Source organism: Mustela nivalis, assembly GCF_964662115.1.
Source record: "Mustela nivalis genome assembly, chromosome: 18".
Taxonomy (NCBI): domain Eukaryota; kingdom Metazoa; phylum Chordata; class Mammalia; order Carnivora; family Mustelidae; genus Mustela; species Mustela nivalis.
This window is the reverse complement of record NC_139037.1, coordinates 49,074,907-49,102,807: the sequence shown is the minus strand read 5'-3', so window position 1 is coordinate 49,102,807 and position 27,901 is coordinate 49,074,907. Positions and strand designations below refer to the sequence as shown.

The 27,901-nt window shown below is 57.1% G+C and overlaps 2 protein-coding genes and 1 long non-coding RNA gene across 5 annotated transcripts; 1 reads left to right on the top strand and 2 right to left on the bottom strand.

The window, feature by feature from the left end:
- Positions 1–92: 92 nt before the first annotated feature.
- On the top strand, positions 93–4,655 carry LOC309852693. The gene is made up of 2 exons (XR_014305341.1): positions 93–357; positions 4,114–4,655. It is a non-coding gene; the product is annotated as an uncharacterized lncRNA (long non-coding RNA).
- On the bottom strand, positions 4,112–20,411 carry SHISA7 (shisa family member 7; the record flags this gene model as incomplete). Of its 3 annotated transcripts, XR_014305339.1 has the most annotated exons (7): positions 4,112–4,191; positions 4,264–6,821; positions 8,714–8,863; positions 9,338–9,403; positions 11,069–11,223; positions 12,705–13,396; positions 20,040–20,411. XR_014305339.1 is itself a non-coding variant. In XM_082709731.1 (6 exons), the coding sequence occupies 6 exons, from the start codon at positions 20,409–20,411 to the stop codon at positions 6,178–6,180; spliced, it is 2,079 nt and encodes a 692-aa protein (XP_082565857.1). In that variant the 3' UTR covers positions 4,112–6,177. The 3 variants fall into 3 exon arrangements, 2 of the variants coding, with proteins under 2 accessions (XP_082565857.1, XP_082565858.1); XM_082709731.1 differs by having other exon boundaries at positions 4,112–6,821; XM_082709732.1 differs by lacking the exon at positions 9,338–9,403 and having other exon boundaries at positions 4,112–6,821.
- ISOC2 (isochorismatase domain containing 2) lies at positions 20,394–26,979 on the bottom strand. Its single transcript, XM_082709754.1, has 6 exons — positions 26,852–26,979; positions 23,184–23,321; positions 22,739–22,948; positions 22,490–22,560; positions 22,231–22,348; positions 20,394–20,797 (listed from the first exon to the last, which is right to left on the bottom strand). The coding sequence occupies exons 2-6, from the start codon at positions 23,316–23,318 to the stop codon at positions 20,717–20,719; spliced, it is 615 nt and encodes a 204-aa protein (XP_082565880.1). The 5' UTR covers positions 23,319–23,321; positions 26,852–26,979; the 3' UTR covers positions 20,394–20,716.
- Between the last annotated feature and the right edge of the window lie 922 nt (positions 26,980–27,901).

The following is a 27,901-nucleotide window of genomic DNA, read 5'->3' as shown; positions in this document are numbered from 1 at the left end:
GAGTACAGAGCCTGATGCTAGGCTTGATCTCAAGACCCATGACATCATGACTTGAGCTGAAATCAAGAGACTGATGTTTGGGTTGCCTGGGTGGCTCAGTTGGTTAAGCATCAGCCTTCTGCTCAGGTCTTGATCCCAGGATCGTAGGATCGAGCCCTGTGTCGGGATCCCTGCTCAGTGGGAAGTCTGCTTTTCCCTCTCCCTCTGCTCCTTCCCCCTGCTTGTGCTCTCTCAAATAAATAAAATCTTTTCTTTTCTTCTTCTTCTTTTTTTTTTTTTTAAAGAGTCTGATGCTTAACTGACTGATCTACCCAGGAGCCCCTTGCAGATGTGATTATTTTTATCCATTGACTTCAGGTAAAGGAGATTATTCTAGATCAGATGGGTGGGCCTCATCCAATCAGTTGAAGGCCTGTAAGACTAAAACCTGATGGAGCTCAGAAAAGAAGGAATTTTGTCTCAAGGCTGTAATAGAGAAAGCCTGCTTGAATTTTCAGCCTCTCAACCTGCCTTACAGACTTTGGATTTGCCAGCCCTCCCACAATCACGAGATGTTCTTTAAAATGAATCTACCCACACACACATCCTATTGGTTCTGTTTTCTGGAGAACCCTGATTGATAGAGTAAAATCTAAAATTTGGGGAAACACTTAAATGTGCCAGAGAGGAAGGGGTTTCCTTTATTTTCTTTTAAAGAGTTTATTTTTTTTAAAGATTTTATTTATTTATTTGATAGAGATCACAAGTAGGCAGAGAGGCAGGCAGAGAGAGAGGAAGGGAAGCAGGTTCCCTGCTGAGCAGAGAGCTCGATATGGGGGCTCGATCCCAGGCCCCTGGGATCATGACCTGAGCTGAAGACAGAGGTCCTAACCCACTGAGCCACCCAGGCGCCCCAAGAGTTTATTTTTTAATTTTTATTTTTTTTAAAGATTGTATTTATTTATTTGACAGGCAGAGATTACAAGTAGGCTGAGAGGCAGGCAGAGAGAGAGAAGGAGGAAGCAGGCTCCCTGCCGAGCAGAGAGCCCGATGCGGGGCTCGATCCCAGGACCCTGGGATCATGACCTGAGCCGAAGGCAGAGGCTTTAACCCACTGAGCCACCCAGGCGCCCCCAAGAGTTTATTTATTTATTTATTTATTTTAAAGATTTTATTTATTTATTTAACAGAGAGAAATCACAAGTAGATGGAGAGGCAGGCAGAGAGAGAGAGAGGGAAGCAGGCTCCCTGCTGAGCAGAGAGCCCGATGCGGGCCTCGATCCCAGGACCCTGAGATCATGACCTGAGCCGAAGGCAGCGGCTTAACCCACTGAGCCACCCAGGTGCCCTCCCAAGAGTTTATTTTTAAGTAATCTCTACACCCAATGTGGGGCTTGAACTCACAACTGTGAAATTAGGAATCACATTCTCCACTGATGGAGCCAGCCAAGCACCCCAGGAAGGGGTTTTCTTAGTGATAAAGTCAATACTGAAATGCACAGCTCACAACCCACACCCAGAGAGATGTGAAAATGAGACCTTCTATGCAAGAGAGCCTACAATTCTCAGCAAACACTTGGATGCCCCCAGGGGAGGGGTGTCCTAAAGTTCATAGGAAGGCCAAGCCTTGGAGGCACCTCTTCTCCCCACTGTGGTTCATAGTCAAGACACTAAGATTGGGGCAGGCAACTCTTATCATCACTATGCTAATATCTTAGCGCACTGGGGAAAATGCTCCCTGGTTCTCATAAGAGGTGGTGTTTGAATGAACGGTGCCATGCCACATGCACTTTCTGGTTTGAATCGTGTCTCCTCAAAGAGCTGTGGAAATGCTCGCCTCCGGGACCTGAGAACGTGACCTTACTTGGGAATAGGGTCTTTGCAGATGATTGAGTGTAGAAGTCACTGAGGGTGGGGACTGGTGTCCTCACCAAATGGAGAATTTGTACACAGAGGGAAGGTGCTGTGCATGTGGTGGGGTCCCAGCCAGTGCCAGCCAAGCCCCAGAAGCTGGGGGCAAGCCCCGGTACCAGCCCTCCCGTCAACCTCTCAGGGAACCAGCAGGTGGCTCGTTGCCGACGCTTCCGCTGCTTGTTAACAGCAGCCCCAGCAAATGACCAGAGCATCCCACTTCAATGAGCCTCGGCCAGGGAACTCACCCAGAAGGAGGTACAAACCATGCTGGAATGCCCCGAGGGAAGAGGCTTGGTTAGGAAGGTGCCCAGGGCGTAAAGGCACTGTGCTCCACCCCTGAGTCCGGGCTTGGAGGCAGACTCTGGGGCAGCCCTGACCACCTCCTAGATGTCTGCCCCCTCCTCAGCCACACAGGGGACTCCTCAGTGATAAACGTGGAGGTGGAAACCCATCTCTTCCCCACAGTAAACCTGGAGACCCTGGCTCAGGAAACATCTGTTTATTCCAAAAAAATCCCAAGTTGCCACTCGGCCCGCTGTCCTCACCAAGGGACTCCGGGGAAGATTCTGGTGTTGAGCAGAGAGAGGGAGGGATAAAGAAGCTGTGGAGAGTCTTCTGGTCCAGAACTGTTTATCTTCTCTCGGCACCCCTTCCCTGTCCCTCCCCAGAAAGGGTGTGTGTGTGTGTGTGTGTGTGTGCGCTCATGCACGCTTGTCTGGGGCCGGAAGACGCAGCTGGCGAGGTCCCAGCGCTGGAGGCATGGAGGGGGATCAGGCAGGACAAGCCCACTTCCTCACCTGCTGGAGACCTCTCCCCACTATGGCTTATTTGAGATCAGAGGTCAAGACCCCAAGGTCAGGCAGCCTGTGGCAGTGAGTGGAGGGAAGGGAACAAGATACCTGGACTCCAGGCCAGGAGACAGCAAGTCTGGGGAGTGGGGGTGGTGTACAAAAGCTGAAAGACCCCAAGCCCCTATATTCCAGGGGCGGCGGGGGGAAGCTGAGTGCTCAGTGGGGGTGGGGAACAGAGGGCTGGGGGTGTGAAAGGGGAGAGGCGCTCAAGCTGGCTCCTTTCTGGGGGATGTCACAGTCTGCCTGAGGGGCGTTGGGCACAGGGAGGCCCTGGATGGGACTGAGGGAACCCACAGGAGCAGCTAGAAGCATGGACACGGGGACCCAGGTAGATTGGGGTTGCTCCCCAGTTCCCCTGGGTGCTAGGAGCTGAGGGCCAGTTATCTGCCCCAGGCTTTTGATGAGAAGGAATGAGCTGAGGTGCCAATATTTGGGGGAGACAGAAGAGGGAGGGGGACGGCCCAGAGGAGGGAGAAGAAGCCCCCTCACCTTGCCTTGGGGGCTGGGGAGGGGGTATGTAGCCCTTTAAGAGTGGGGGAATGGCCGCCCCCCGCAAAATGGCTATATACAAAGAATTGGGGCAAATTGTGCATTGGGTATTGAGGAATCCCCAAAACCCCTGGAGGCTCCCTGGTGTGTGAGGGGGAATTAAGGAGAGAATGCTGCTTCCTCACCATCTTGAGATGATGCAGAGCACCTCTCCACCCCATGGCCTTGACAGTGGCCATGGCCCTCCAGATGTGCCTGCTCCAAGACCAGGCCAGCAGAAGACATAAGTGAAGGCCCCAGGGAGGTCAGCAGCTGTCCACCCAGCCCATGGGGTCTCTGAGGAGAGTTTGGCCCAAGCCAGTGGAGTGCTGTTTTGTGTGGGGGTCCAGGTAACAGGGGCAGGGATGTCACCTGAGGACTATGAGGCCCGTTCCCCACTCCCCTCGTGATGACAAAAGCTTTCTGTGTTGACCCTGTCACCGATCAGATGGTTGGGTGAAGGGCTTTGAGTTATCAGGAGGGGCCTAGATGCCCTCACCAGGGGGTGATGGGGTCTGCCCAAGACCAGGTCTGTGGTGGGGTTGATGCAGGCATCAGCTCAAGTCAGGAGGGAGGCAGTGACATCATTAAGAAGGGGCTGGCTAAGGTTGATGTCATCAGAGGGGACCCCACCCATTCCATTTTTGAAGGAATGGAAAAATGGTGTGTATTGTGCTAGTTCCCCTTAAAGGAACAGTTATAGGTGCTATGGGACCCCAGAAGACAATTGAAATACAGCCATTTTAGTACTTGACCCTCAAAATGATGGATCCTGGAAGATAGTGATGCATGGTTGAAGTGAATCCCAGTAAATGACATATTTTGATGTCATGGATCCTAGGAGATGATGATGCTATGGTTATGGTGGATCCTGGGAGATGATGACACCATGGTTGAAGTGGATCCTGGGAGATGATGACTCCATTGGTTCTCATGGTTCCTGGGAGGTGATGACATCATGGACGAAGTGGATCCTGGCAGGTGATGACACCATGGTTGAGGTGGATCCTGGGAGATGATGACACCATGGTTGAGGTGGATCCTGGGAGGTGATGACACCACAATTATGGGGGACTGTGGGAAATGGTGGCATCATCAGTACTCGTGGATTCTGGTAGAGGATGTTACCATCAGCCATAGAGGATTCTGGAAGGTAATGACCTAATATGTCATGGTAGATCTTAGGAGATGATGATACAATGGTTGTAGATCCTGGGAGATGAAGACACTATAGGTCATAGGGAATCCTGGGAAGTGATGTCATTATCAGGCATGGTTAGCATTTGACCCCAGGTACAATGCCATCATGAGTGGTGGAAGTCTTACAGTACTGATATCATCAGCAAAATCAATAGTGGGTACACCCCACCCAACCCCATCCCACCTCACCCCCAATAGGAAGCCAGGAGCTTTTTGACAGATGTGATGATATCTCTAGTCATGGCAGAAAGAAGTGACAAGGGCTTGGGCCACTATGTGTCCCAGGACTCTGGGAGACTGGTGGGCTAGAGTGGCTTCCTTGGGAGCAGAAGCCAGTCTGGGAGTCCTGTCCTCCAGGAGTCACACGGGAGAAGCCATCACCGAGCAGGGTGGTTTCTGAGGCCCAACCACCCTTTAGAGGGAGAGTCTGCTGGAGACCCTGCAATTAGTGTCCCTGGTGTCAGGGAAAGGAGTGACCATGTTAAGTCATGGCAGGACAAGGCAGAAACTCTGGTAACACCATCACAAGTGACGGCCCTCCAGAGCAGGCAGTGTCTCTGGTGATGACATCACAGCATTGGGACGGAGCCTCAGTGGGGGCCGGCTGCCAACAACCTACAGTCAAATCATCATCTCAGTGGAGACTTCTGCAGTTGGGGTTGCCTCCCCAGTGAGACAATCCGTCAAACAACTCCTCAGGTCAGGGCACCTTCTTGGGTGACCCCAGGGTTGCCATGGATCCAGGGCCTGCCCTGCCTTCCCATGACCTGGCATGGAGGCATCTTAGAGCATGACCCCAGAATAGGCAGAGTCCAGAGGTGAGATCGCAGAAGGGCCCTCATCCTGGAGGTATCCCAAAAGCGGGCTGTCCTCCCTGGTGATAACATTACAGGAAGAGGCACAGTCCTTCTGATCATGTCATAGGGCAAGGCACCTTCTCTGAAGATGGTGTCACAGGAAGGAGGCAGAGTCCCTGTGACAGTGTCCTGGAAAGGTCTTACTTGTAGGGAGGACACAGTTGGCAAGGCCTCTCCCCTGTGATGTGTCCTAGGAAGATGGCTTTGTCTGTAGTGACAACATAAACAGAGACATCTTCTCTGGAAGGAAATATTTTTCTGGTGTTGATGATGTCAAAAGAGGCCTCTCGGTGCCAGAGATGACATCATCAGGGTGAGATGTGTCTCTGCAGTGACATTCACAGGAAGGAATCTTTGTTTCTAGGGATGATGTCATAGGACAAGGCATTGTCTCTGCTGTGACATCACAGGGAGAAAGTCTGTGATGACTTCATGGAACAGAGACATGGCCTTTAGCGATGACCTCAGGGGTGGGCCTGTTCCTCTGTGATGGATTCATGGGAAGAAGGTGTTGTCCCTGTGATGACATCACAGAACACAGACATTTTCACTAGTGATGACCTCACGGGCAGGGCTCTTCCTCTGTGATAACGTCATGGGAAAGAGGCCTTGCCTCAAACAGTGACATAGGAGGAGGGATCTACCATGACATCCCAGAAGGAGGTTTCATCTCCGGTGACGAGTTCATCCAAAGCAGCGTCCTCGGAGGCAGCCCCCCACCCCCACCCCGTCCCGCGCACAGGCTGCTCCCGGGTCCCAGGCCCCTCGAGTGTGTTGGGGGATCCCGGCTGGGGTGGGGGCCTGCGAGGCCGCAGCCCGCCGCAGCCCGCCAGCCCCGGGGCCTGGCCTCAGACTGTCACCTCGTTCTTGCTGGCGGTGCGCAGGTGCTGCGGCAGGTGGTGGCCCGGGATGAACTGCAGCTGCTCCAGCGTGCCCTGGCGCTGGAAGGGCGGCCTGCGCGCCAGCGTGCCCCCTCCCCCGCCGGCGTCCGACATCCAGGCGGGCTGCGGGGAGCCGTGCAAGCCGTGGTGGTGGTGCGCGTGCAGGCCGGGCGGTGGGGGCAGCCCGTGCAGCGGCGTGGGCGGCCCTCCGGGGCCCAGCAGCAGGTTGGAGTGGGATGCGGCCAGGCCGGCACGGGCGCCGGGCTCTGGGGGCAGCGCTGGGCTTCGCGGCGGCGACAGCAGGTGCTCCCGGCTCTGGCGCAGGGCCTCCGGCGACGACAGAAGTAGATGCTCCTGCGAGACCAGGCGCGCGCGCGGCAGGGTGAATTCGTAGCGCGAGCGGCCTCCGTCGCCCAGCAGGTGCTCCTGGGACATGACCCGGCGCGGGTTGGGCGCAGGCGCCAGGCCCAGCTCCTCCGGGCCGCCCCAGGCGTCCATGCGGTAGCCGCCCCCAGTGCCGGGCCGCCGCAGCGCGTGCAGGGGCAGCGTCCCGCGGGGCATCTCTGTCAGGGGCCGGCGCTTCAGGTAGGCCTCATCCAGATCCTTCTCGGCTGGGGGAGGGGGGAGAAGCCAGAGGGGTGAGTCTTCAGCCAGCCCAGAAGCTCCCCTGTCCCCTGGCTTCGGTATGTCCCACCCCCACGAGGGCCCTGGGCATCACGGGAGCGCCCTGGTCAATATTAGCCTGGGCACAGATGGGTGAGTCCCACATTGTAATTAGTCAGAGCAATCAGGCTGCCTGTGTGACCAGAATGCAGATTCCTAGGCCCCGCACAGGATGGTGGGCCGGTAAATGGAGGGACTTCGTTTCTCACCCCATCTCCCAAAACTTGGAGATGTCACCTCTTCGTGGGTTATGAAGTCAGTTTTGTGGATGGTGACTGGTATTTTGAAAATGAAATAGAATTTAAAAATTATCAGAATGCATCCACACAGGGGCGCCTGGCTGACTCGGTTGGTAAAGCCTCCCAGTCTTCATCTCCTGGTCCTGAGTTTGAGCCCTATATGGGGCACAGATACCACTTTAAAAAAATCAATTAAAAAATTAAGGAGAGTGGTGGGGAAAAAGATTTTTAAAATTATATAAAAAAGAAGGTATCCAGGGGCGCCTGGGGGGCTCATTTGGTTAAGCGTCTGCCTTCGGCTCAGGTCATGATCCCAGCGTCGTGGGATAGAGCCCCGCATGGGGCTCCCTGTTCTCCCTCTCCCTCTGCTGCTCCCTCTGCTTGTGATCTCACTCACTCTCTCTGTCAAAGAAATAGATAAAATCTTAAAAAAAAAAAAAAAAAAGCATCTACATAATAGGGGAAAAAGGGTGAGTACCCATTCATAAATTTTTTATTTCAGGTATGTTTGTGTTACTGACATATTAATGGATGCAGTGACAGTACCTACGGTTTGTTTTAAAATAATTCAGCAAAGGGCTGCAGGAGTGGCACAGAGGGTTGGGCGTCCCACTGTTGGTTTCCACTCAGATCCTGATCTAGGGCTGTGGGACTGAGCCCTGCCCGCATGGACTCCACACTGAGCTTGGATTCAGCTTAAGATTCTCTCTCCCTCTCCCTCTGCTCCTCCCCACTCTCCCTCTCTTTCTTTCTTTCTCTCTCTAAATAAAAAAATCTTTAAAAAAAATAAAAGTAAAAAAAAAAAAAAAAAAAAAAAGAAAAGAAAGAATCCACCAAAAACTGGGGTAGAGGGAGTATAGATTAACAAAATTTTGCTCATTTTAAGATGAGTGATGGGAACATGGGGATTCATTTTACAATTTCCTCTAATGCTGGGTATATTTGAAAAAGTTCATAATAACAAATTTCAAATTTTTCCTGTAACTAAAAAATATGCATAGATATATGTGTCTCATGGGTCATAGCATAAAAAGTATTTCTTAATGGGGCTCTCAGTTTAAAGTGTTTGAAGGCTACTCCCATTGACCAAAAATGTCTGGAGTCACAGTGACTGGTTCAGGGACAAGCATGTGACCCAGGTTGGGCCAGTACACTCCAGACCTGGGATTTTTGCTGGAATCATTGGGAAGAATGCTTTTCTGCTGGCAGAATGACACCCTGAAATTCCTCACGTCAGTCTTTGCCACGGCTAAGGAAGAATCTATCTGAAAATGAAGCTAGCCCATCATTTAGTATAGCTGAGAGAAATAGAATCCTGGAGACAGCTTTTGAATTCCTGGATCTAGGCATACCTAAAGCTCATAGAGACTTTCCATTATCCAGCTAATGTAGTTTTTTTTTTTTTTTTTGGTCTTAAGTTGTGTTTCTGTTAATTGTTAAGTACAGGTCCTGATGAATACAGTAGCTCTTAGGAGGGCATGAATCTGCATTTTAAAAAAACACCTTCAGCGTCATTTGGGCCACTCTCCACCATTCTGAACCCAGGCCCTGGCTCTTCACCCTGCCCCATTGCCTGTGCCCTTCCCCTTCCTGGCACTCACCCAGTCTCTTGAGGGAGGAGTAGCGGTTGAGTTCGGATTTCACAGCGGCCTCGTAGGACGGGGGCAGATGCGAGAGGTTGTGGAAGGACCGTGAGCAGGAGAGTGTGGAGTAGTGCAAGGAGGGGCTGGGTGGCGGAGCCGCGCGCCAGTCTGGGGCAGAGGGGTGTGGCCAGGGTCAGTCCAGCCCCTCCTCCCTCAGACCCCTTAGTTCCAGCCCCCAGCCCCTTAGGGAGTGGAAACCAGGGATTCCAGCCCCTCAGAACCCCAGCAGCCAGCCCTGTACTCATTGCCCCGCCGCAGGAGACAGGCTCATAGCTGGGGAAGCAGGTCAGGGCACAGGAAGAGAGGCAACCAGCACCTGCTCAGCACGTGCTATGGGCCTGGCCCCAGGCAAGAGCGGCAGTCCACTCCGTGCATCATCCCACCAACCCAGGTGGGAGAGACATGACCACTTCTGGTGTCCCAACTGGGAAACCAAGGCTAGCTTGGTTACCTGGCTAGACTGGGAGGTCAAGGCTCACAGGGTCTCACGCCTGCTCTGCTGTGGGCCCCCAGCTCAGGCTCAATTTAAGGCAGGGGAGGAAAGGAGCCTTGTCCTCCCCACAGCCCAGCCCCTGTCCGTACCCATCGTGGCGGCATGGTGCTTGGGGCTGTTGACGTTGAGGTGCAGGTAATTGTGGTGTAGATTATCTGTGGGGACCAAGAAGGGAAGTGGTGTCACTGCTGTCACCTGCCCCCCACTGGCACTGCTGTCCTGGTCTTGTGGAAGGATTTCCACTCATGTCCACTCAGTCCCTGGCTCTGATTCCCTCCCACCTCCTGAATCTCTGCTCTGACCTGCCTTTCCCTCCTGGATCATCAAATCAGCCTTCCGGCCATCTAGCCAACCCATCTTCAAGATCAGCCCCCCAGGGTTGTACTCCCAACACCCACAGCTGCTGTTACAAACTCTTTCCATGTCTGTCTCTCACCCACAGGACAAAACTGAAGCCAGGAGGGGCACCTGGGTGGCTCAGTGGGTTAAGCCGCTGCCTTCAGCTCAGGTCATGATTCCTGGGATTGAGTCCTGGGATTGAGTCCCATATCAGGCTTTCCCTGCTCTGCAGGAGCCTGCTTCTCCCTCCTCCTCTGCCTCTCCCCCTGCTTGTGCTCTCTCTCTCTCTCTCTCTCTCTCTCTCTGTGAAATAAATAAATAAATAAATTGAAGCCAGGAATTACTTGGCTTAGATTTGTCTCAGCTGATGCCTTGCCTGAAGGAGCCTAGCTCAGTCCTGTCACCGGGTCTTTGCACATGCTGTTGATATTTTCTCTGCTTTGAATTCCTTCCTCTCCTTCTTTGCCTGAAGAACTCCTACTCATACCTCCAGATCCACCTCAAATGTCTTCTCCTTTTTACTACTATTCAAACCCACCTCTTCCCCTCCATTTCTGACCCCAGTTCAAGCCTTGTCCTGTACAGCCTGGAGTACCATCCAGCCTTTTCCTCTCATCTCTTCCCTTTCACATAGATTCCAGAAAAATCATTCTTCCACTCACTGCTCTAAGCTCCATGGTGGCTTCCCACTGCCATCAGGACAAAGGCAGAGCTCTTCAGCCCAGCCTGGTGCTCAGGTCCTTCCCAACACCCTCTTCCTGACCCAGCAAACTCTGCTGCAGCGGCCCAGAGCTCCATTGACCCAAATAACCCCCTCACCCTCCAGGCCACTACTCAAACAGCATTGACTGTGGGAAGTCTTCCTCCTCCTCTAACCCGCTACAGCTCCCTGGACTTCTCCACTGATGAGCTCATCATAAAATATAAGAGTAACACGAACAGCTGCTCATATCTATATGGCGCTTTTTCTGTGGGAGGCATTGCTCTCACCCTTCGGTCAATAGTTCCTTTGACCTTCACAATAACCCTGTGAGGTGAATGCTGTCGTGCTCCTGGTTTTATGGGTGAGGACGCTGAGGCCCAGACAGGTGAAATGGTTTGCCCCCAGCAGTGGCAGAGTTAGGATTCAAACCCAGGTTGTCTGGTTCAGAACACATTCTAATTCAATTGTTAGGAACTTTGACTTTGGCTGTTGGGAGCTCAGACACGGACTTTCTCAAGAGCAGGGGCTGTGAATGTCGAAATTTAAATCTCTGCGGCGTCCATGACACCCACTCATGATGGTTCTGAGATGGCAGAGGCCCGTGGATGGGACTGGGGGCGGGCCTGGGCCGCGGGAGGCGGGGCTATCGGGGAGGGTGGGGCTACAGCGCTGGAGGCGGGGCCTGGGCCGCGGGAGAAGCCGTGGAAGGCGGGGCTACAGCACTGGTGGGCGCGGCCAGAGGCAGCTGCTGCAGCCCCGACTCCCAGGTTCCACTCACCGAGATTGGAGGGCTTCACGGTGTTGTAGAGGTTCTTGGGCGTCCTTGGGGGAATGCTGTCGGGGCCTCCGACCCCTGGGGTCAAGGAGCTGCTTCGTGCCCGGTCCGGTCGGGTCCCGGGCCCCGCCTGATGCCTCAAAATGTCCACCAGAGCCCTAGAGGGGCAGAGCGACGGTTAGCAGCGGCCTGGGGACGGGGGTGGAGCAGGCAGAGGGAGCGCCCAGGGTTCTCATCTCTCCCCGTTCAGCCCTCTGCGGGAGTCAGTCGGGCCGGGCTCCTCGCCGGTAGCCGCACCCGTCGCTAATGTCAGTTTGAGCGCCGCCCGCCCCAAATGCTCCTCCGACCCCGTTTCTTGCTTGAAGCAGCCCCTGCCTCAATTCATTTGGACCCAACCCCTCTGAGGTGCTTCCCACACCCTGCCCCCACCCCCGGCCCCCTGCTCCCCTGAGCCTGGGACCTCACTCCTGTTCCTTTACAGTCGTCCCATGGCGGTAAAGTGCGTCCCAGTCGTACAGTTATACGACCGAAAACAATACAATCATCCCGGACTCCCGTGTTCTTTCTTTCATGCCCTTCAGCAATTCTGCAGATTCGGCTTCTAAAATAAATCCCCAGCGGACCACTTCTCACCGCCGGTGCTGCTCCCGGTACCTGCTCTCACCCGGCTCATTGCTAGTGTCCTGACTGGTCTTCCGCACCCACCCTTGTCCCCTGCAGTCCGGCCGCACACACGCAGCCCGGGGACTCTTGCAATGACCAGACGGCTTCACGTCGCGGAACTCAGTGCCCCCGAGAAGCTCCCCCATCACTCTCAGAATAAGCCTGCTCCGTGCCCTCTGCTCTGTGGCTTCAAGGGCCCCTTCCCTGTCCTGCAAGTACTCCCACCAGGCCCTGGCACGCCCTGTTCCGTCCACAGGGAAGGCCTTTCCCACAGATCCCTGGAGGAGTTGCTCCTTCCCTTCATGCCTCTGCTCCAGGGCCTTTCCTGACCACTTCGCATAAAGCAACACCCTCGGGCCCACTCTCTACCTGTCATGCGGCTTTCTTTTCTTCACAACGGTTATCAACACCTAAAATTATATTGCATATGTGGTTGCTTGCTTACTCTGTCCGCCACTAACGTTTAATGATAATGGCAGCCAACAGTTACTCAGGGCTTGCCATGTGCCAGGACTCGACATGAATCAATTCAGTTAATCCTCGCTACAGCCTGAATGGATGGGAACAGTTCTTAGGTCTATTGTACAAGCAAACGGAGGGACAGGCCCAGGGTCGCACAGCTCGCAGGCAGCAGACCCGGGGTTGGAAGTCGCGTTCACCCAGCAGAGTGGGGACCTTGTCTTGATCACTGCTGTATCCCCAGCTCCTGACCCACAGAAAGTCCTCAAAAAATAATCTGTTGGATGAATGAAGGCCTGAGCCTCACCTGTCACTCAGCAGCCAGGTGCGTTCTGTCGCATCTATTCTTAGTGCCCGCCCATATCCCTAGGCTCTGGTGGCGGCTCCCAGGCTCCCGGTGGCCTCCTTGGTCTCTGAATAGGCCCGCACCCCTGTAGCCACGCCCTCGCCAGGTGGCTCCACCTCTCACCGCCCAAGCCCCGCCCCCAGACCCCAGGAGACCTCAGCGCTCACATACCTGGGCACGTTGATCTCCCGATGCGCCCTGGGCGCACGGGACGCCTTGCTGAAGGCCACTTTGGCGCCGACGCCCACAGCCAGGGCGAAGCTGATGACCCCGCACACCACGTAGGCCGTGCTGCCCCCGGGGCCCTCGCCCCCGCGCCCCGCTGCGCCTCCCGCCCGGCCCCCTTCCAGCCACCCGGCCTGGCCGGGACCGGGGCCCCCTCCCGCACCCCCAGCACCCCCGACGCCCCCGGCCAGCGGCGGCGGCGTGGTGGCCCAGCGCGGCGTGTCGTAGTTGGAGCAGGAGGCCTGCGCCAGGCGCATGTGGCGATGCTCGCAGCAGAAGCGGTAGTGGCAGGTGCCGCAGCAGAAGCGGTAGGAGCCCGTGCTGCAGTTGAAGGTGGCGTCGTACTGGCCCATGACGTCGTAATATCCATGGCAGAGCTCGGCGGGAGGGGGCGCCCGCGCCGCCGCGCCTGTCCCGCTCGCGGGGCTGGTCCTGGTGCCGTTGGCGCCCGGGCCCGCAGTGCCCCCGCCGCCGGTCAGCGCCCCGGTCAGGCGCCGCAGGTGCGCCAGCAGGGCGGGCAGCGGGCCCGGCGGCTCGGCGCTTGTGGCGTTGGACGGGCGCGCCCCGGCCTGGCGGGCGGTCGAGGCCAGGAGCAGGAGGGTCCCGAGGAGCAGGAGGGACGGCATGGGGCCGCCAGGCTGGGGGACGAAGCAAGGCGGGAGCCGGCGCGCGAGAGAGACGGCCGGAGGTGCAAGATGTGGGAAATGGGTGGCCGGACAGGGTGAGGCAGGCGGGCCGAAGGTGAAGGATGAAGGAAGACAAGCATTAGGAGAGCGAAAGGATGGATGCACGGAGCGGGCGATGCACGGGCCCAAGGTGAGCAGCCCCACAGGGCGGTGGAGGGCATGGTGGGGGGTACGGAGATGTGCCCAGACGCGGCCAGGGAGGATGGAAGTGGTAACGCGCAGACGGGGAAAGGATCACAGTGAGCGATGAGGGCAGGAGCAGAGATTGGGGAGGTCGTCAAAGATAGCAGAGGGGTGAGCGGAAATAAAGACGGACGAACACCAGAAGCAAGATGTGATGAGGGGAGAGGCAAGCATGCAGGGGAGTGAAGGAGAGAGGGCGAGGGCGGAGGGGGCGGAGAGAGCGGCGGCCGTGGGAGATTGGGGGAGGAGGAGCGGTGAGGGCGGTGGGGTGGGTCGGTGCGGGTGGGGGTGGGAATGCAGACAGAGGTGCAGTGGGCCAGATGGGAGGAGCAGGGGAAATGGGGAAGGAGAGAGGGAGGGGTGGGTAAGGGGAGAGAGAGAGAGATTGAGTTGAGAATCTGAGTTTATTGACCAGGCCCGTGGACCCAGGGGGTGCGGCCACTAGGTGCCAGGAGAATTCGCATTCTTCACATGCCTACAGCGAAAGATGCCTCCGGACATTTCCAAATGTCCCCCTGGGGCCATAACTGAGCCCCACTGAGAGTGACTGGCTTAGACCCGGGCGGTCCTCAGCCGCCCCAAAGGCTGATTTCTCTTCCATTTAGGTTGGGTAATCCAGGAGTCTCAAGCATCTGTGTCTCTGCCTCTTCCTTCCTCCCTCATCTGCCCTGTCTCTATGTCTCTCTCACACAGAGACAGGCACACAGAGGCTCACGTAGAGACACACGTACACAAGCGCACACAGACGTTCTCCCAGTTGCAGGCCCGAAGCGTCTCAGAGCCACAGCGGGAGAGGCAGGGTGGCAGAACGCCACCGTGTGCCAGCTGCCTGACACTGCAAGGCTCTTACCCCAAATTCCCGTGCCTCAGTTTCCCCATGTGTAAAATGGGGGTAAGGATGGTTCTCAGAGGGCGGTTATGAGGATGAGCAGGGTTAACCTGTGGAGGGAGCCCGGAGCAGCCGGGCCTGTTGCCAGGCGGACTGTGCAGGCGGGCGCGCCGGTGTTTGCCGCGGTGGCTGCGGGCGGAGAGCAGGACGCAGGACGGAACAGGGAGGCGGAGCGGGTCTGCCCCCACCCGCCCCCGCACAGAGGACGCCCGCCGCGCGGACTGAGCTCCGAGGGGACTGAGCCCCGAGGAGACCGCGGTGACTGACCCACGGGGACCCCGCCTCTATGGGGCTCAGGGCCCAGCGGCGGGAGAGGACCAGTGCACAGACAGAAGCCCGTGTGGGGTGCGGGGGACACTGTGGTGAAGAGTATTAAGAAATCCTGAAGAAGTCACGGCTACAGGAAAGCGGCGCAAGGGGATGGGAGGGCGGGTAGGACTAATCCAGTAAGCATGACGGGGTAGTACTGTCACGTGCTCCTTTCCATTGAGCGCCTCTGTGTCTGGGGACCACACCATTACCCCCACAAGTCGCAGGCGCTGGCGTGGAGAGAGGGTTTTGGGAGCTGAGACTCCCCACGCCGTAGCTGGCTCCCCTTCCGCTTGGGGCCTCAACTTTCCCTTTAGCTCCGGCTCGGCCCCGCCGCTGCACTCTGGGCTAGAACCCCTCACTCCAGGTGTTTCATAGGCATCTTAGATGCGGCTTAGCCCACACTGCGGACAGCCGTCTGGTGGTTCCTCAAAAGTCAAACAGTTATCACATGACCCGGCAGTTCCGCTCCTAAGAACTGGAAATGTGCGTTCACACAAAAACTTCCGCACGAACATTCATAGCAACACGGTTCCTAATATCGCCAAAGGCCACCCAGATGGCCTTCAAGGGAGGAACAGATAAGCCAATGTGGTCTGTCCAGAGAACGAAGCGTTACTCAGCCTTAAAGGAGCACTGGTACACTGCCTCATGGGTGAGCCTCTAAACATCAGGGGAAGGAAGCCAGACACAAGAGGTCACATAATGTGTGATCCCGTGTATCTCAAATGTCCACAGCAGGAAAAGCCATAAAGCCAGACAGCGGATGATTAGTGGCTGCCTGGGGCTGGGGGTTGGGAAGAGTGTGGAGGGACTGCTTTGGGGGGATGAAGATATTCTGTGTGAGACAGTGCTGATGAATGTCCTAAGTATCATTGAACTGTACCCTTAACAGTTTAAAAATAGCTTAAATGGTACATTTTAAGTTAGGTGTATTTTACCACAATTTTAGGAAACAAACAAAAAAACACCAACATAGGTCAGATGACATCAAGCCCTCCCCTGCTGAAACCGCCCACTGCCTTCCTGCCATGCCTGCGATAACATGGGAAGCCTTCTCCCTTTCCTGTCCCTTCATGCCTTTCCCAAGCCCAAGGGAGTCCCTTCCTCTTGACTGCACCTGCGGCTCCTTTCGCCTGGGCCCTCCCTTTGCTGCACATACCAGTCTATGCCCCCCTCTTTCCTTCAGGTGTCCCTTACAGGTCATCTCACTGAGACTGTCCTGTCTAAAGCAGGGGCGCCTGGGTGGCTCAGTCCTTAAGCGTCTGCCTTCGGCTCAGGTCGTGATCCGAGAGTCCTGGGATCGAGCCCCGCATCAAGCCCCTCATTGTGCTCTCCACTTTGAGGAAAGCCTGCTTCTCCCTCTCCCACTCCCCCTGCTTGTGTACCCTCTCTTGCTGTATCTCTCTCTGTCAAATAAATAAATAAATAAAATCTTAAAAAAAAAAAAAGAAATGCAAGCTGAAAATTAAAAAAAAAAATAAATAAAGCAGGACTTCCAGCCGCTCTGGTCCCCATGCCTGCTTTCTGTCTTGTCATAGCTCACATCTCTACTTCCCAACTTATATGTGTTGGGACTTATTGTCTGTCTCTCCCACTAGATCATCAGCCCCGCAATGGTGGACTGTTTCGTCTGCTGGTTCCCCGTAGTGCCCACAGTACCCAGCACTTGTGCCGGACCCAGGAGGTGTTCCGTAAACATTTACTGCATGGCTGAATATTGAAAGGAAGTGTGAGAGGTGGGACTGCTCTCTCTCTCTCATACACACACACTTCAGATGAAATACTGAGGTTCCAAGAGGTCCCATCATTTGCCCAAGGCCTATAGCACCCAAGCATTGGAGCTGGGCTCTAAACTCGGGTCTCAGGGCACTGCTACCTGTAGAACCTTTATCTCATGCAGAGAAACATGGGTTGACATGCATACAGACACACACCTTTCATCAGTGAATCCACATGCATGCAGTGATGTGGATTTCTTCATTCACTGAAGGCTGCCACATACAGTTGGGCAGGTTGGGCACTGTGCAAAGAGGTCTGGTTGAGAGACTGGAATCCAGCCAGGCTCTCATCCTTAAGGCGTACTGGTGGGACTGCATCCATCTGGGGGAAGGGGCACCCTTTAGAATTCACACAAGGTTGCCATCTGCCTGCCAAACCACAGACACAGGGGAGCTATGTTGGGCCAGGGGGTACCTTTGTGTCATTGGCATAAAGGCACTGTATGGGCTAGCAGTTTTCCCACTCAGTCCCCATTCTGTGCCAAGTCTCCAACTGAGCTCCATGGACACAGTTCTTCCCCCTGCTAACAGAGTCCCATTGTCCCCTCCAACTGCATGTGCATGCACATGCCCAGGAAGACACAACTCCACACCACTGACAACTCTGGGGAATGGGGACTGTGGCATCCATCCCCTCAGACCCAGTGATGCACCCAGACACAGTACACACAGCACATCTACAGTGGGGGGAGTCGTGACCTCCTGTCCCTGCCTTACACCTCCTGGAGGGAGGAGGACACACACCGGGGGACACAGTGACCTGTCTGGACACAAGGATACAGGGGGACCCATTCTTACCTTGCCTCACATAAAACAACACATAGACATACACAGCATTGTATACACACAACAACAGAGGACACCCGCATGGTGTGTAGACACAACACACAAGGACACCCAATGTCATCCTGGTGGGCGCACCTGTAGCCTCCTCCCAACACATGCACACTGCTCCACGTGGACACACGGCTGTGCACTTCTGGGCATTTCCACCCACAGTACACAAGACCCAGACAATCTCAGACACTGCGACACATGGGGACCACACACAACTCCGGAATACATCAAGGGACCTGCCCAAGTCACTTCTACGCAGACACACAACCGGACACATGCCAGCCCACCATCAGGCAGCCTTGCGGGTGCACACAGGGGCCAGCACACCCTCACCCAGCGGTGGGGTCCGGAAGCATGCATGTGACACCCCCCACACACACAGACACAGCCTTCCCGCACCCCCCCTACAGGCACTCTCCTCCCCCATAGCTGGAGAGGAAGGGGGCCCTTCACCCCAATGTCCTTCCTTCCTGCAGCATGCATCCCCAGCAGCCAAGGGCCAGGACTATGGACCCCGGCGCTAGCCTAGGACCTGAGAGGTGGACAGAGGTCAGGGGAGTGGACTCGAGAAGGATTTCCAGAGCAGGCCCTGCTTGGTCCCTGGGCTCCTGGAGACCTCACAGTGCCTGCATAGTCCTGTGCCCCACACTCCACATCCTGCCAGCTGGGGCTGGGGCTGGGTGGGGCCAGGTGACCAGCCTCCCTCCTGAGATGTGTGGCTGCAGAGAATGAGAGATGGAGAGGATGGGGGGTAGGGACAGGGACAGGGAGAGAGTCTTGGGAGGTTGGTGGGGGGAGAGGCAGATAAAGGAGGAGAGAGACCCAGGGAGAGGGGGACAGAGACAGGGATCAGAGACCCAGAAGGCAAGCAGGCTGGGGGGAGACAGATACTCACAGGAGGGGCACAGACACTTGGGAAGTGGCAGAGATTGAGAAGCCAAGAGAGAATGAGAAAGAGAGAGGAGAGAGAGAATGGGGGAGGACAGAAACCCACAGAAGAGTAAGACCCAGAGAGAGAAGACCTGGCCTCAGGAAACTGGGGGCTGGAGGGGTTTGCAAGTGGTGGTAGAGGGGGGCTGAGGGTGCGCAGTGGGCATTGAGAGATAGAGAGAGGGTCTGGACACATGCAGGGTCTGGGTGGCGTGCAAAGGGAGGGGATCCGAGGCATATCTGGGGTCCAGGGGTCAGTTTGAGGTAGGGATGTGGAAAGCAGGCCAGAGGAGGAGAGGATGTGGGTTCACCAGCCGCTGCAGCAGAACAGAGGGAGAAGGGGAGGGGTCCAGATGTACAGCAGGGATCCCAGTATTGAGCACTCAGGCAGCAGGGACTCAGGGATGAGGACCCTCCACCAGATGCATCCAGAGGCTCACCCAGCCTTGGTCCCTGCACCCCCGCCCCATCCCCAGGTCTTCCTGTGTTCTGTGCCTCTCTGACTCTGGGTGTCTCTGCATCTCCCTGACCACCCCTCCTCCCGGACCCCGCCTCCCACCCGCCCGCAGGCCCCTCGCATCTCTAACGGGATCTGCCCTGGGTCACAGTCTTCCAAGCCTGTGCCTCTACATATCTCATCGCTTCTCTGCGTCCCTGAGTCTCTGTCCACCTCCCCAGCCCCCACGTGCTGTCCCATTCTCTGAGTCTCAGTTTTCCGTGTCCCTTCTTCCCTTTGCCCCGTCTGTCTCTGTCTCTTTAGATCCTGTCTCTGTGTCTCACCCCACGCCCAACCCCCACAGCCCTATCTCTTTGCCTCTCTGTCTCTGTCTCTGTATGTCTCTTTCCCAGGTTTGCTATCTACAGATCTCTGACCCTCTGAGTATCTCTGTGCCCCCCACCCCGGACCCCAGTCTTCCTCCCTGGTCCCCCTACTCTCACTCAGGCCGGGGTTGGAGGGGCGGGGTGGGGGGGCGCTGCAGCGGGAGCTGTGTGTTCCCAGCGCAAAATAGACTCCCGTTGCCATGGCGACGCGAGCGCGGCCTCCAAGACGCGAAGCATCAGGCTGGGGGGTGAGGAGGGGGGACACCTGGATCCGGAAGGCGGGGGCCGGGGGCGCCAATGCTTGTCCCGGGGGCTCCTGGAGGAGGGGGGAGGATGGGACTCCTAGGTTCCTGGGGAGAGGGGGTGCTGGGTGCTCTTGACGCCGGGTTCCGGGGACCCGGACTTCTGGGAGGGGTCTGGGATCCCAGAATTGGCGGGGGTGGGTGGGGGGACTCAGATTCCCCAGTGGGGGGCGGGCTAGTTGGGAGTTCTGACGCCTTGGTCTATGGGGGATTCAGAGGTTGCCTTTTCAGGTCTCCAAGGTTGGAGGAGTGGGGAGCAAGGACTGCAAACCTCAAGAGGCTGAGGGGTCTTGCCTGGGGGCTCCGTAGAGCCCGGGGCCCCTGGTCTCCGTGCGGGCTGCAGAATTCTGAGAGCCCCCATGTGGATCCCAGTCTCTTGCGTCTTAGGGGAGCAGGAAGCACTCAGGTGAAGCCGTCTGTCCTTCCCGGCCATTCATCCATCCATCCATCCATCCATCCGCATGCCGGTCTCTTCTTCCTCCCGTCCCCTTGTCCCCAGTGCCTCAGTTTCCCCCTCCGCACCGGGGTGCGGTCGCGCTCACCTCACTTTCCGGATTCGGGACCCTTGGGGCGTCGGGGGTGGCGGTGGCGATGGGGGCCGGCCGGGGAGGCAGAGCGAGCGCGTGTCTGCAAGCCAAGCGGCTGGGCGTGTGCGCGCGCTGGTGGGGGGCGGCCGGCGGCGTGTGGGGTGTGCGACCCGGCCGGCGGCTCCAGTCTGTGCAGATACGTGCAGATGCGCGCCGGCTCCCGTGCAGATGCGGCCGCGGCCAGCCTGCCTTCGCCTGGCACCGGCTGGGAGCGAAGAGGCACCTCCCCCTCCCCACCTGCTGGGACCCCTCTTCCCCCCACCCGCGGCCCCTACTCGCCCCCGGGACACCCCCCAAGTCCACAAATGGTTCGGTCCACAGCCACATCAGTGTTTATTCTGCAAGTCCGGGTTCCACAGCCTGTGACACTCCCTCCCCCGCCCCTCCCCACCCCGTGAAGTGGCCCGGGGCCTAGCCCCGCCCCCAGCTCAGCTCAGCCAACTGTAACCCAGCTTCCAGGAGTCTTATTTGCATTTCCGGGCGCTTTGGACCAATGGCAAGGTAGCGCTTCACCTCCCCTCTCGAGGGGCTGGTACTCCCGGTGGACTGCACCACTCTTGGGAGCCAAGGATGGGGGCGAAGCGATTCCACTGAGGTCCCGTTGACAGAAGGGTGGTCTTGGGGTGAGGAGTTCAGCGGAAGAGGGGGTTGGGGCCTTGGAAGACGCCTAGCAGCCCACTATCCTGGGCAGGCTCCTTGATGATCTTCTGGATCTGTAGGGGGAAGAGGAGGGCTCAGGAGGCGTCAAGAGTTCCCATCTCTGTGACTGATGTGGAGTGGCAGATCTCCATTTCATATGCCTTGCCCCCTTGGCAGCAACTGGCCAAGCCAACCACTCCCTCTTCTCGAAACTTCTCCTTGGGCGCCCCTCCACCATGGCTGCCTGGGTGAGTGCCTGATCACCCACCATCTTGGTCTGCTTTGCTGGCTTGCACCAAGGCCCTGTCCTGGAGCTTCTGTCTATACCAGATCCTGCTTAAGTAATCTCACCTCTCCCATCCCTCTCAACCTCTAAATCCAGACCATGCCTTGCCCCTCAACTCCGGAGTCATTGATCCAACTGCCTCTTAAAGGTGGGTCCCCACCTGACCTCTCAAACTGGCAATGGTCTTCCCCCAATCTGTCGACCACAGGGGCACAGATGCTCAGCCCCCTCTCTAGGGCTGCCTTCCCCCAAAGCCCCACACCGCACGCACCCACCAGCAGGCCCCACGGTGCTTGCCTCCAGAAAAGTCAGCCCAAATGCACCCCCACGGCCCCCACTCTGGTCTCCCTCCTTCCTGCCCCCCCCCCATCCATGGGCCACCCAAAACCAGACTGCAGATCTGACCATGGCCGGCTCCCTTGGGCAAAACCCTCAAATCTGTGAGAAGAGGGGGCTCAGGCTCTTCTCTGCCTCCCCTCCTCCCATGCTCACCATGTCCTGCTCGGTTCTCTGAATAAGGCCAAGTTCAGCCCCACCTCCAGGCCTCTGCCCTAGCTGTTCCTTCTGCCAGGAACACACTTTGGATGACTGGCTGCTTGTCCGACTTCAGGTCTCTGCTTCAAGGCCACCCCAGGGAAGGACCTCCCTGCGGCCAACCCCCATTTTATTCCTCACACATTATGAACATGTCCTTCTAGCTTCTGGCCACAATGTGTAACTGACAACAGACGGGCTTTGGCTGTCACCCCAGGACCTCCCACAGAGGCTGGCCCATAGTAGGTGCTTGAAAATGCTCAACAGAACTGAACTAGGAGGAGGGAAAGGGCAGACCTTGGGGGACTGGGCGCCTCCTGCCACCCTCAGGGCCAGCGGTGGCGGCTGCGGGGGCTGGAGGAATGGACAAAGAGGGTCACAGGGCTCCCATCGGCAGCGCCTCTGCCAGACTCTTCGTGCCTGTCTGCCTCCTGTACCTCTCTTCCCGGGAGGCCTCCCACTCCACCCCGTGCAGCCCCCTTCTTTTGCACCCTAGCCCTCCCAGTCCCCTCGCTTGCTTTCTTGCTCTCCTGTCCTCCTGGCCCCCCGGACAGCTTCCCTCAAGGAACGTAGAACTTTGCTCGCCTGGAGGCGGCCGCCTGCTGTGTTCCCAGATGTATTCTGTCAACTGATAGGTGGTGGGTGCTGGAAAGGGAGGCGCGGGAGGTCGGGGTGCGGGGCCAGTACCTCCTTAAACCGGGGGTGGGCAGCGTCACCCACGAGCTGCAGAATCAGCCCTTCGCTGGTGGAGAGGAAGGCCCCACTCTGCCGCATCCGGGCCAGTGCCACCAGCCTGTCCACCTGGCTGGGAGGGGCAGGAGGGCTGTTGGTACCTTGGCCGGGCCACCTGGATCCCTGGCACACTAAGGAGGGACCCCACTCCCCGGTTCTTCCTGGGCACCCCATCTGTACCCCATGTGTGCCACCCCCAGCAGGATCCGCTCACTTGCGAGAGGAGCAGGCGTCCACCACCACGTGGACCTGCAGCCCGCGGTCTAGGAGGTCCAAGGCTGTGTTCTGGGGGCACAGGCAAGAACAGGGATTAGGGAGGGTCCGATCAGGGCAGGATGGGAGCAGCAGGCAGAGAGGGGTCCTGAGTATGGATGAAGGTCCCAGGTCTTGTAGGGATGGGGTCCTGCCAGGATGGAGGGTTCTGGGCCAGGGAAGATACAGTTAGTGGGAGGAGGGGTCTCACCAGGATGCAGGCGTGTGCCTCGATGCCACAGAGGAGCACAGAACGCAGCTGGGGCCGGTTGTCCAGCTCCTGCTGCACTGCGGGGACCATGCTGAAGCAAGTTTTGGCCACTGGCCGCAGGCCTCCAGCCCCCAGCTCAGGCACCGTGGGGCCCAGGCCTGTTGGATACTGCTCTGTCAGTACAGCCGGCACCTCCAGGAGCCTGGCCACCTGTGCCAGAAAAAGGGACAAAGGCCTGAGCCTGAGGGAGGGGTCTGTAGGGTCAGACTCTGGGGTCTGAGGGAGGAGGGGGTTGGGGGTCTGGACTCCTGGGTCTAAGGGAGGAGGAGGCTATGGGCCTGGACTCCTCGATCTGAGAGAGGAGAGGCAGGGGGCCTGGACTCCTAGCCTGAGGGAGGAGGCCCTGGGGGCCTGGACTCTGGGTCTGAGGGAGAAGGGGCTGTACCTTGAGCATGCGGGCAGCCACAGAGACAATCTGGGGGAAGTATGCAACATGGCGGAACTTCTCCTGCATGTCGCACAGGAATAGGATGGATGATCCGGGGAGGACTCGGCCCAGGTTGGGCCCCACAGCTGCCATGTCCTGGGGATGGGCAGAGGAGCTGAGGCGGCAGGGTCAGATGGGCCAGGGGCTTCTCTGCACACCCAGCGTCCACGTACATAGACCCTTGAGGGTCCCACACAGGGCTTTGGAAACCATCGTCCTCCCACCCGCAGGCCACTGTATCTGCGGTTCCCGGTGCCCGGAATCCATTTCTTTCTTAGTGTGTCCTACTCAGCCGGGAGATCACATTCCGAAAAACCTTCTCTGACCTTGACTGCCCTGGTGCTTCCAGCCTCACTATCCCAGGGCCCTGGGAAGCCTTCTCCTTCCTCAAGGTCACTCTTTCTCCTGCCACATTGCAGGCTCCAACTGCAATCCTCACCCAGCACTCAGGGGAGAAACTGAAGCCTGAAGGACCCATCCAAGGGCCCACAGCAGCTAACACCGAGCTGATTTGATTCCTAAGGACAAAAGAGCCTGGTGCCCGAGTTCCTTCAGGTTGGACTCCTCCCACTCAGCCTCTGAAACTCAGTTTACCCCAATGTGCAATGCCCAGGCTGCACAACCCCTACAGGTCCTAGACAGGAAGGCGGGGGTCCCCTCTCAGAGGAATGTTATCCCCCCATAGAAAGGAATGGAGTGGTGCCCTGTGGGACATCATGCATGAACCTCGGAATCGCTGTGCTCGGGGAGAGGGGCCAGTTCCTGAAGGCCCCACGCTGTGCAAGCCCGTGAATATGAACTGTCCACAGGGATCAAGCCCAGAGGCAGGAAGCACACTGGTGGCTGCCAGGGGCTGGGGGCGGGGAGCGACCAGGACTGACCCCCTAAGGTGTTCAGTTTCCGTCTGGAGTGATGAACACATTCTGGAACTAGGTGCTGGCCACAGTTACACAGCGTCATCAGTGTTTGTAACGGCCACTTCCTGCTGCGCTTAAAAATGGTGGAAATGGTAAATTTCATTACATGAACTTCAGAGAGAGAGAGAGAGAGAAGGAAGGGGCAGGGCTGGTGGAGCCGTCTGCCCAGCAGCCCTTCTGGGGGGGGGTGGTCCACGGAGACCCAGAGGGGTCCCTGATTTGCCTGAGGTTTTGCACGAGTAGAGGACAGCAAGTCTCCCAGTCAGAGTGGCTCCTCTCTAGCACCTGGGGCCCTGCCACCGCAAGTCTCAGCATGTGCCAGCCATGTCCCCAGGAAGCTTGAGTCTTTGGGTCCCCAAGTTGCTGCAAAACTAGGGGGCCCTGGCCAGGCTTCTGCGCACAGCTCTCATCCCCTCTGCGTTCTCACTCGTTTGCTCTCCTTAATTTATCTGGGACACAGGAGACCCCGCTGGCCCAGTGGAAGGACAAAGGGTTAACACCGGGGAGGTGTGAAGGCGGGGTGGTGAGCACACACAGGCGTATATGGGAGTTCTCTCAAACACATCTACCACAGAAAATGTTTTCTACGGGCAACTATCTAAAACATAAAAACCCATGGATGCTTACAACAGGGAGTTTTATGCTATGTGAATTTTCTCTAAGAACAAAACAGCACGCATCTCCCACAAAAACAGTATCACAGTGAATGAGCTAACCACCTAATTACAACCGTGATCAGTGCTGGGATTTCTAGGGAACCTGATCTATCTTGGCGGAGTGCAGAATTCTCGCCAAGGAAGCGGCCAGAGACAGGGAGAGAAAACACTCGGAAAACACAAAGTGCATTCTGCCACTCCCGGGTCTCAGCCCGCACCCTCCCACGTGGCTGCTTCTGTACTCAGGACTAAAAGGTGACCCCCTGGTCCTGCAAGGTGCTGAGAACCCCTCCAGCCTCGGCCAGGTCGTGTTGCCCCGCCAGGACTTTTCCCCGTGGTTCCCTCCCACTGCGGCGCTCAGTCTCACTTCCACTCCCTTGAGTCTTCAGGAGGCAGGAGGGTCAAGGTCAGATCAGGGTTTTCTCTGGAGCAAGAAGGATCTCCCCAGCACGCTTGGAGGGGTGTGTACTGCGACAACCCTGAGGGAAGCACGTGGGGCCACATTTCTCAAAACTGGAGTTATCTGAACCCTGCGACCCAGAAAACTTGCTCCTGAGTGTTGGCCCCACAGACACCCATGGGAGATGACACCAGGTTATTCACCACCAGACCTAGGTTACACATCATGGGACTCTTCCCCTGAGCGAAGGAAGAGAAATCAATGTAAACATCTGCGGCTGGGGTCCTGCCCGCCTGTCACGGCCCATGCACACTACGGAATCCTCCGCAGCCAGGAAGAATGCCAAGGATGCTCTTTAAGTAACAGCGTGGAAAAGTGTCCAAGAGAGGTTAGCAGTGCAATGAAGCAGCACGGGACATCTGTGCCCCAATCCAGGGAGAAAAGCCAGTGGAGCCCTCCTCTCTACACTGACCACATACTTCAGGCCAGGAAGCAGGTGTCCACTGGGTGTGAAGATTTTATTTGCACTGTTCTGTTCCTTTTGGATTTTGGACAATCTGCTCTGTAACATCTAAAATACAATATAATCTTCAGGTAAGGTGAGAACCCAGCAAAACCAGTCTGTGGTGGTAAAGTTATGAATGAATGGCTATCCTTGGGTGGTAGTGAAGAAGGGAGTTCAAGGTGGGGGTGCTTCTGGGATGTGGGGGATGTTCTACTTCTGGCTGGGTTCAAATGCTGTTTACACCAGAGTGTTTGCTAGGTATTTGTAATTTGTGTGTTTTTCCTGCATATGCAGTATACCTCCATAAAAAAGTTTTCAAAATATCAGATAAAACGGGGGAGGCCTCACTGGCCTCTGTGGGGCTGGACTGGAGCGGGAGGCCAGGAAGGAAAAACCAGGGCTGCAGTCCAGGTGGGCAAGGGTGAGGCCTGGGCTCTAGGTCAAGGAGAGAACAGAGGGATTCAGGGTCAGGTGCAAATGGCTGTGGGGTAAGGGGGAAGGAGGAAGATCTTCGGGTTTCTGGCTCATGGGTGGCAGGTCCCAGGTACTAACTGGGGACCTGAAGAGGGGAACTGGTTTGGGGAAGAAGATGGAAAATTCAGAGCGGGTAATCTGTGAGTGTGCGTGGGCATATGGGGAGGTCTGGGCTGGAGACGGATCTGGGGGTGCCCTGGGGTAGTGGTGAGAAAGTACAGAACTGAGCTCTGGGTGGAGGAAGTCCAAGGCTAGAGGAGGAGGGGCAGCAGCAGGGAAGGGGTGCCGCTTAGATCCCCACGTGGCCTGGGGGGTGGGCAGCCCTGCAGCAGGGACTTCTGGCTGTGTGACCCTTCGCAAGTTTCACGCTCTGTCTGAGCCTGCAAACAGGGGTCAAAGCCACCCACCCCACGGCGATGATGCAAACCTGACCAGAGATGCAGACAGGGCGGGCACGACCCGTGGAGGGCCCGAGTCCCTGGCTAGCCAGTTCGGCAGGGCCTGGGCAGGCGTCCTCCCCTCCCAAGGGGAGGCCTGGCAAAGCCTCAGTTTCCCCATCTGCACGGCGGGAAGATCGGTCCCTCTGCAGCGCTCGGGGCCAGGGGCCTTACCCGGAAGGTGCCGGGCCCGAGGGTGGCCCGGCCCTCCGCTGGAGAAGCCCGGGGGAGACTCACCTCTCCGAGCCCAGACTAACGCCGCTCAGCCCCTCTCGACCGGTTCCAAGGCTGTGTTACCGTTTCGTAGGTCGCCACACGTGGCCCGCCCCCGCGCCCGCCCATCCAGACCGAGCCACCCAGTCGGTGCTCGACAAGCTCGGTTCCGCCCCTGCGCCGGCCAATCTACTGGCGAGGCTGTTTCGCCCTCCGTGGAGGGGCGGTGCAGGGCACGCTGGCAACGTTGAGAGCGTGACTGGCCCGCCTGAGGGAGGGGGCGGGAAGGCAGCGCCTCCGACCAATGGGGAGCCGCAAAGGCCGTGAGTGGCGGGCCCGGGGCGGAACAGCGCCGTTGGGTGCAGAGAGAGCGAACTCCAACTGGATAGGTGGGTAGCGGCCACCCGCATTGTCCCTACAAGACCTGGGAGGCCGAGGAACAGGGAGCGAGGAGCGTACCCTGGGCAGAGGCAGGCCTGGGGTTCGAACGCTGGCTCTTGTGGGTGGCTAGAGACAGGAATTTACCAAGAGACCCGAGCACTTTCCAGGAAAGTGCTTAAGCCCTCCCAACCCTGCTCAGTCTGTTTCTCCATCCGTACGGCACCTGCCTCCTAGGGTGGTGTTTGGCTATTTGTTTGTTTTGCGTCGTGTCTGTAATATTTAGACTCTGTGCTTGGAAATGGGGCTTAAGGAAGAGTTGGGGAGAGAATTTCCCCATCAGCTTTGGAATAAAATCCAAACTATTCCCAATTCTTGTTTGCCTTTGTGAACTTCTCTGACCTCATCTCTTACCACTTGCCCTGCTCACACTGCTCCAGCCACCCCAGGGCCTTTGCACATGCTGTTTCCTCAGCCTGCAGCCCCAGACCTTTGCTTAAACCCCTCCTTGTCATTCAAGGCTTTCCCTGACCCCCTGATGTCAATCAGCCACTCAGTCAAGTTTCTCTTTTATTTTCTTCACAGCACTAATTCCAATCTGAAATCGGAAATTTATCTTGCATTAAGAAAATGTACAAATGTCCTCATTGTCAGTTCCCCCCTACCGGTACCCGTGCCTCACGCCCTTAGATGCAG

What these genes read in the sequence shown, in the direction of transcription:
- ISOC2 (XM_082709754.1), bottom strand. Translation starts at nt 23,318, where the DNA reads ATGGCAGCTGTGGGGCCCAACCTGGGCCGAGTCCTCCCCGGATCATCC. An exon ending in AGGCACACGCCTGCATCCTG is followed by an intron (nt 22,561 to 22,738) that starts GTGAGACCCCTC and finishes CTGTGCCCCCAG; the next exon opens with AACACAGCCTTGGACCTCCT. An exon ending in GACGCCTGCTCCTCTCGCAA is followed by an intron (nt 22,349 to 22,489) that starts GTGAGCGGATCC and finishes TGCCCCTCCCAG; the next exon opens with CCAGGTGGACAGGCTGGTGG.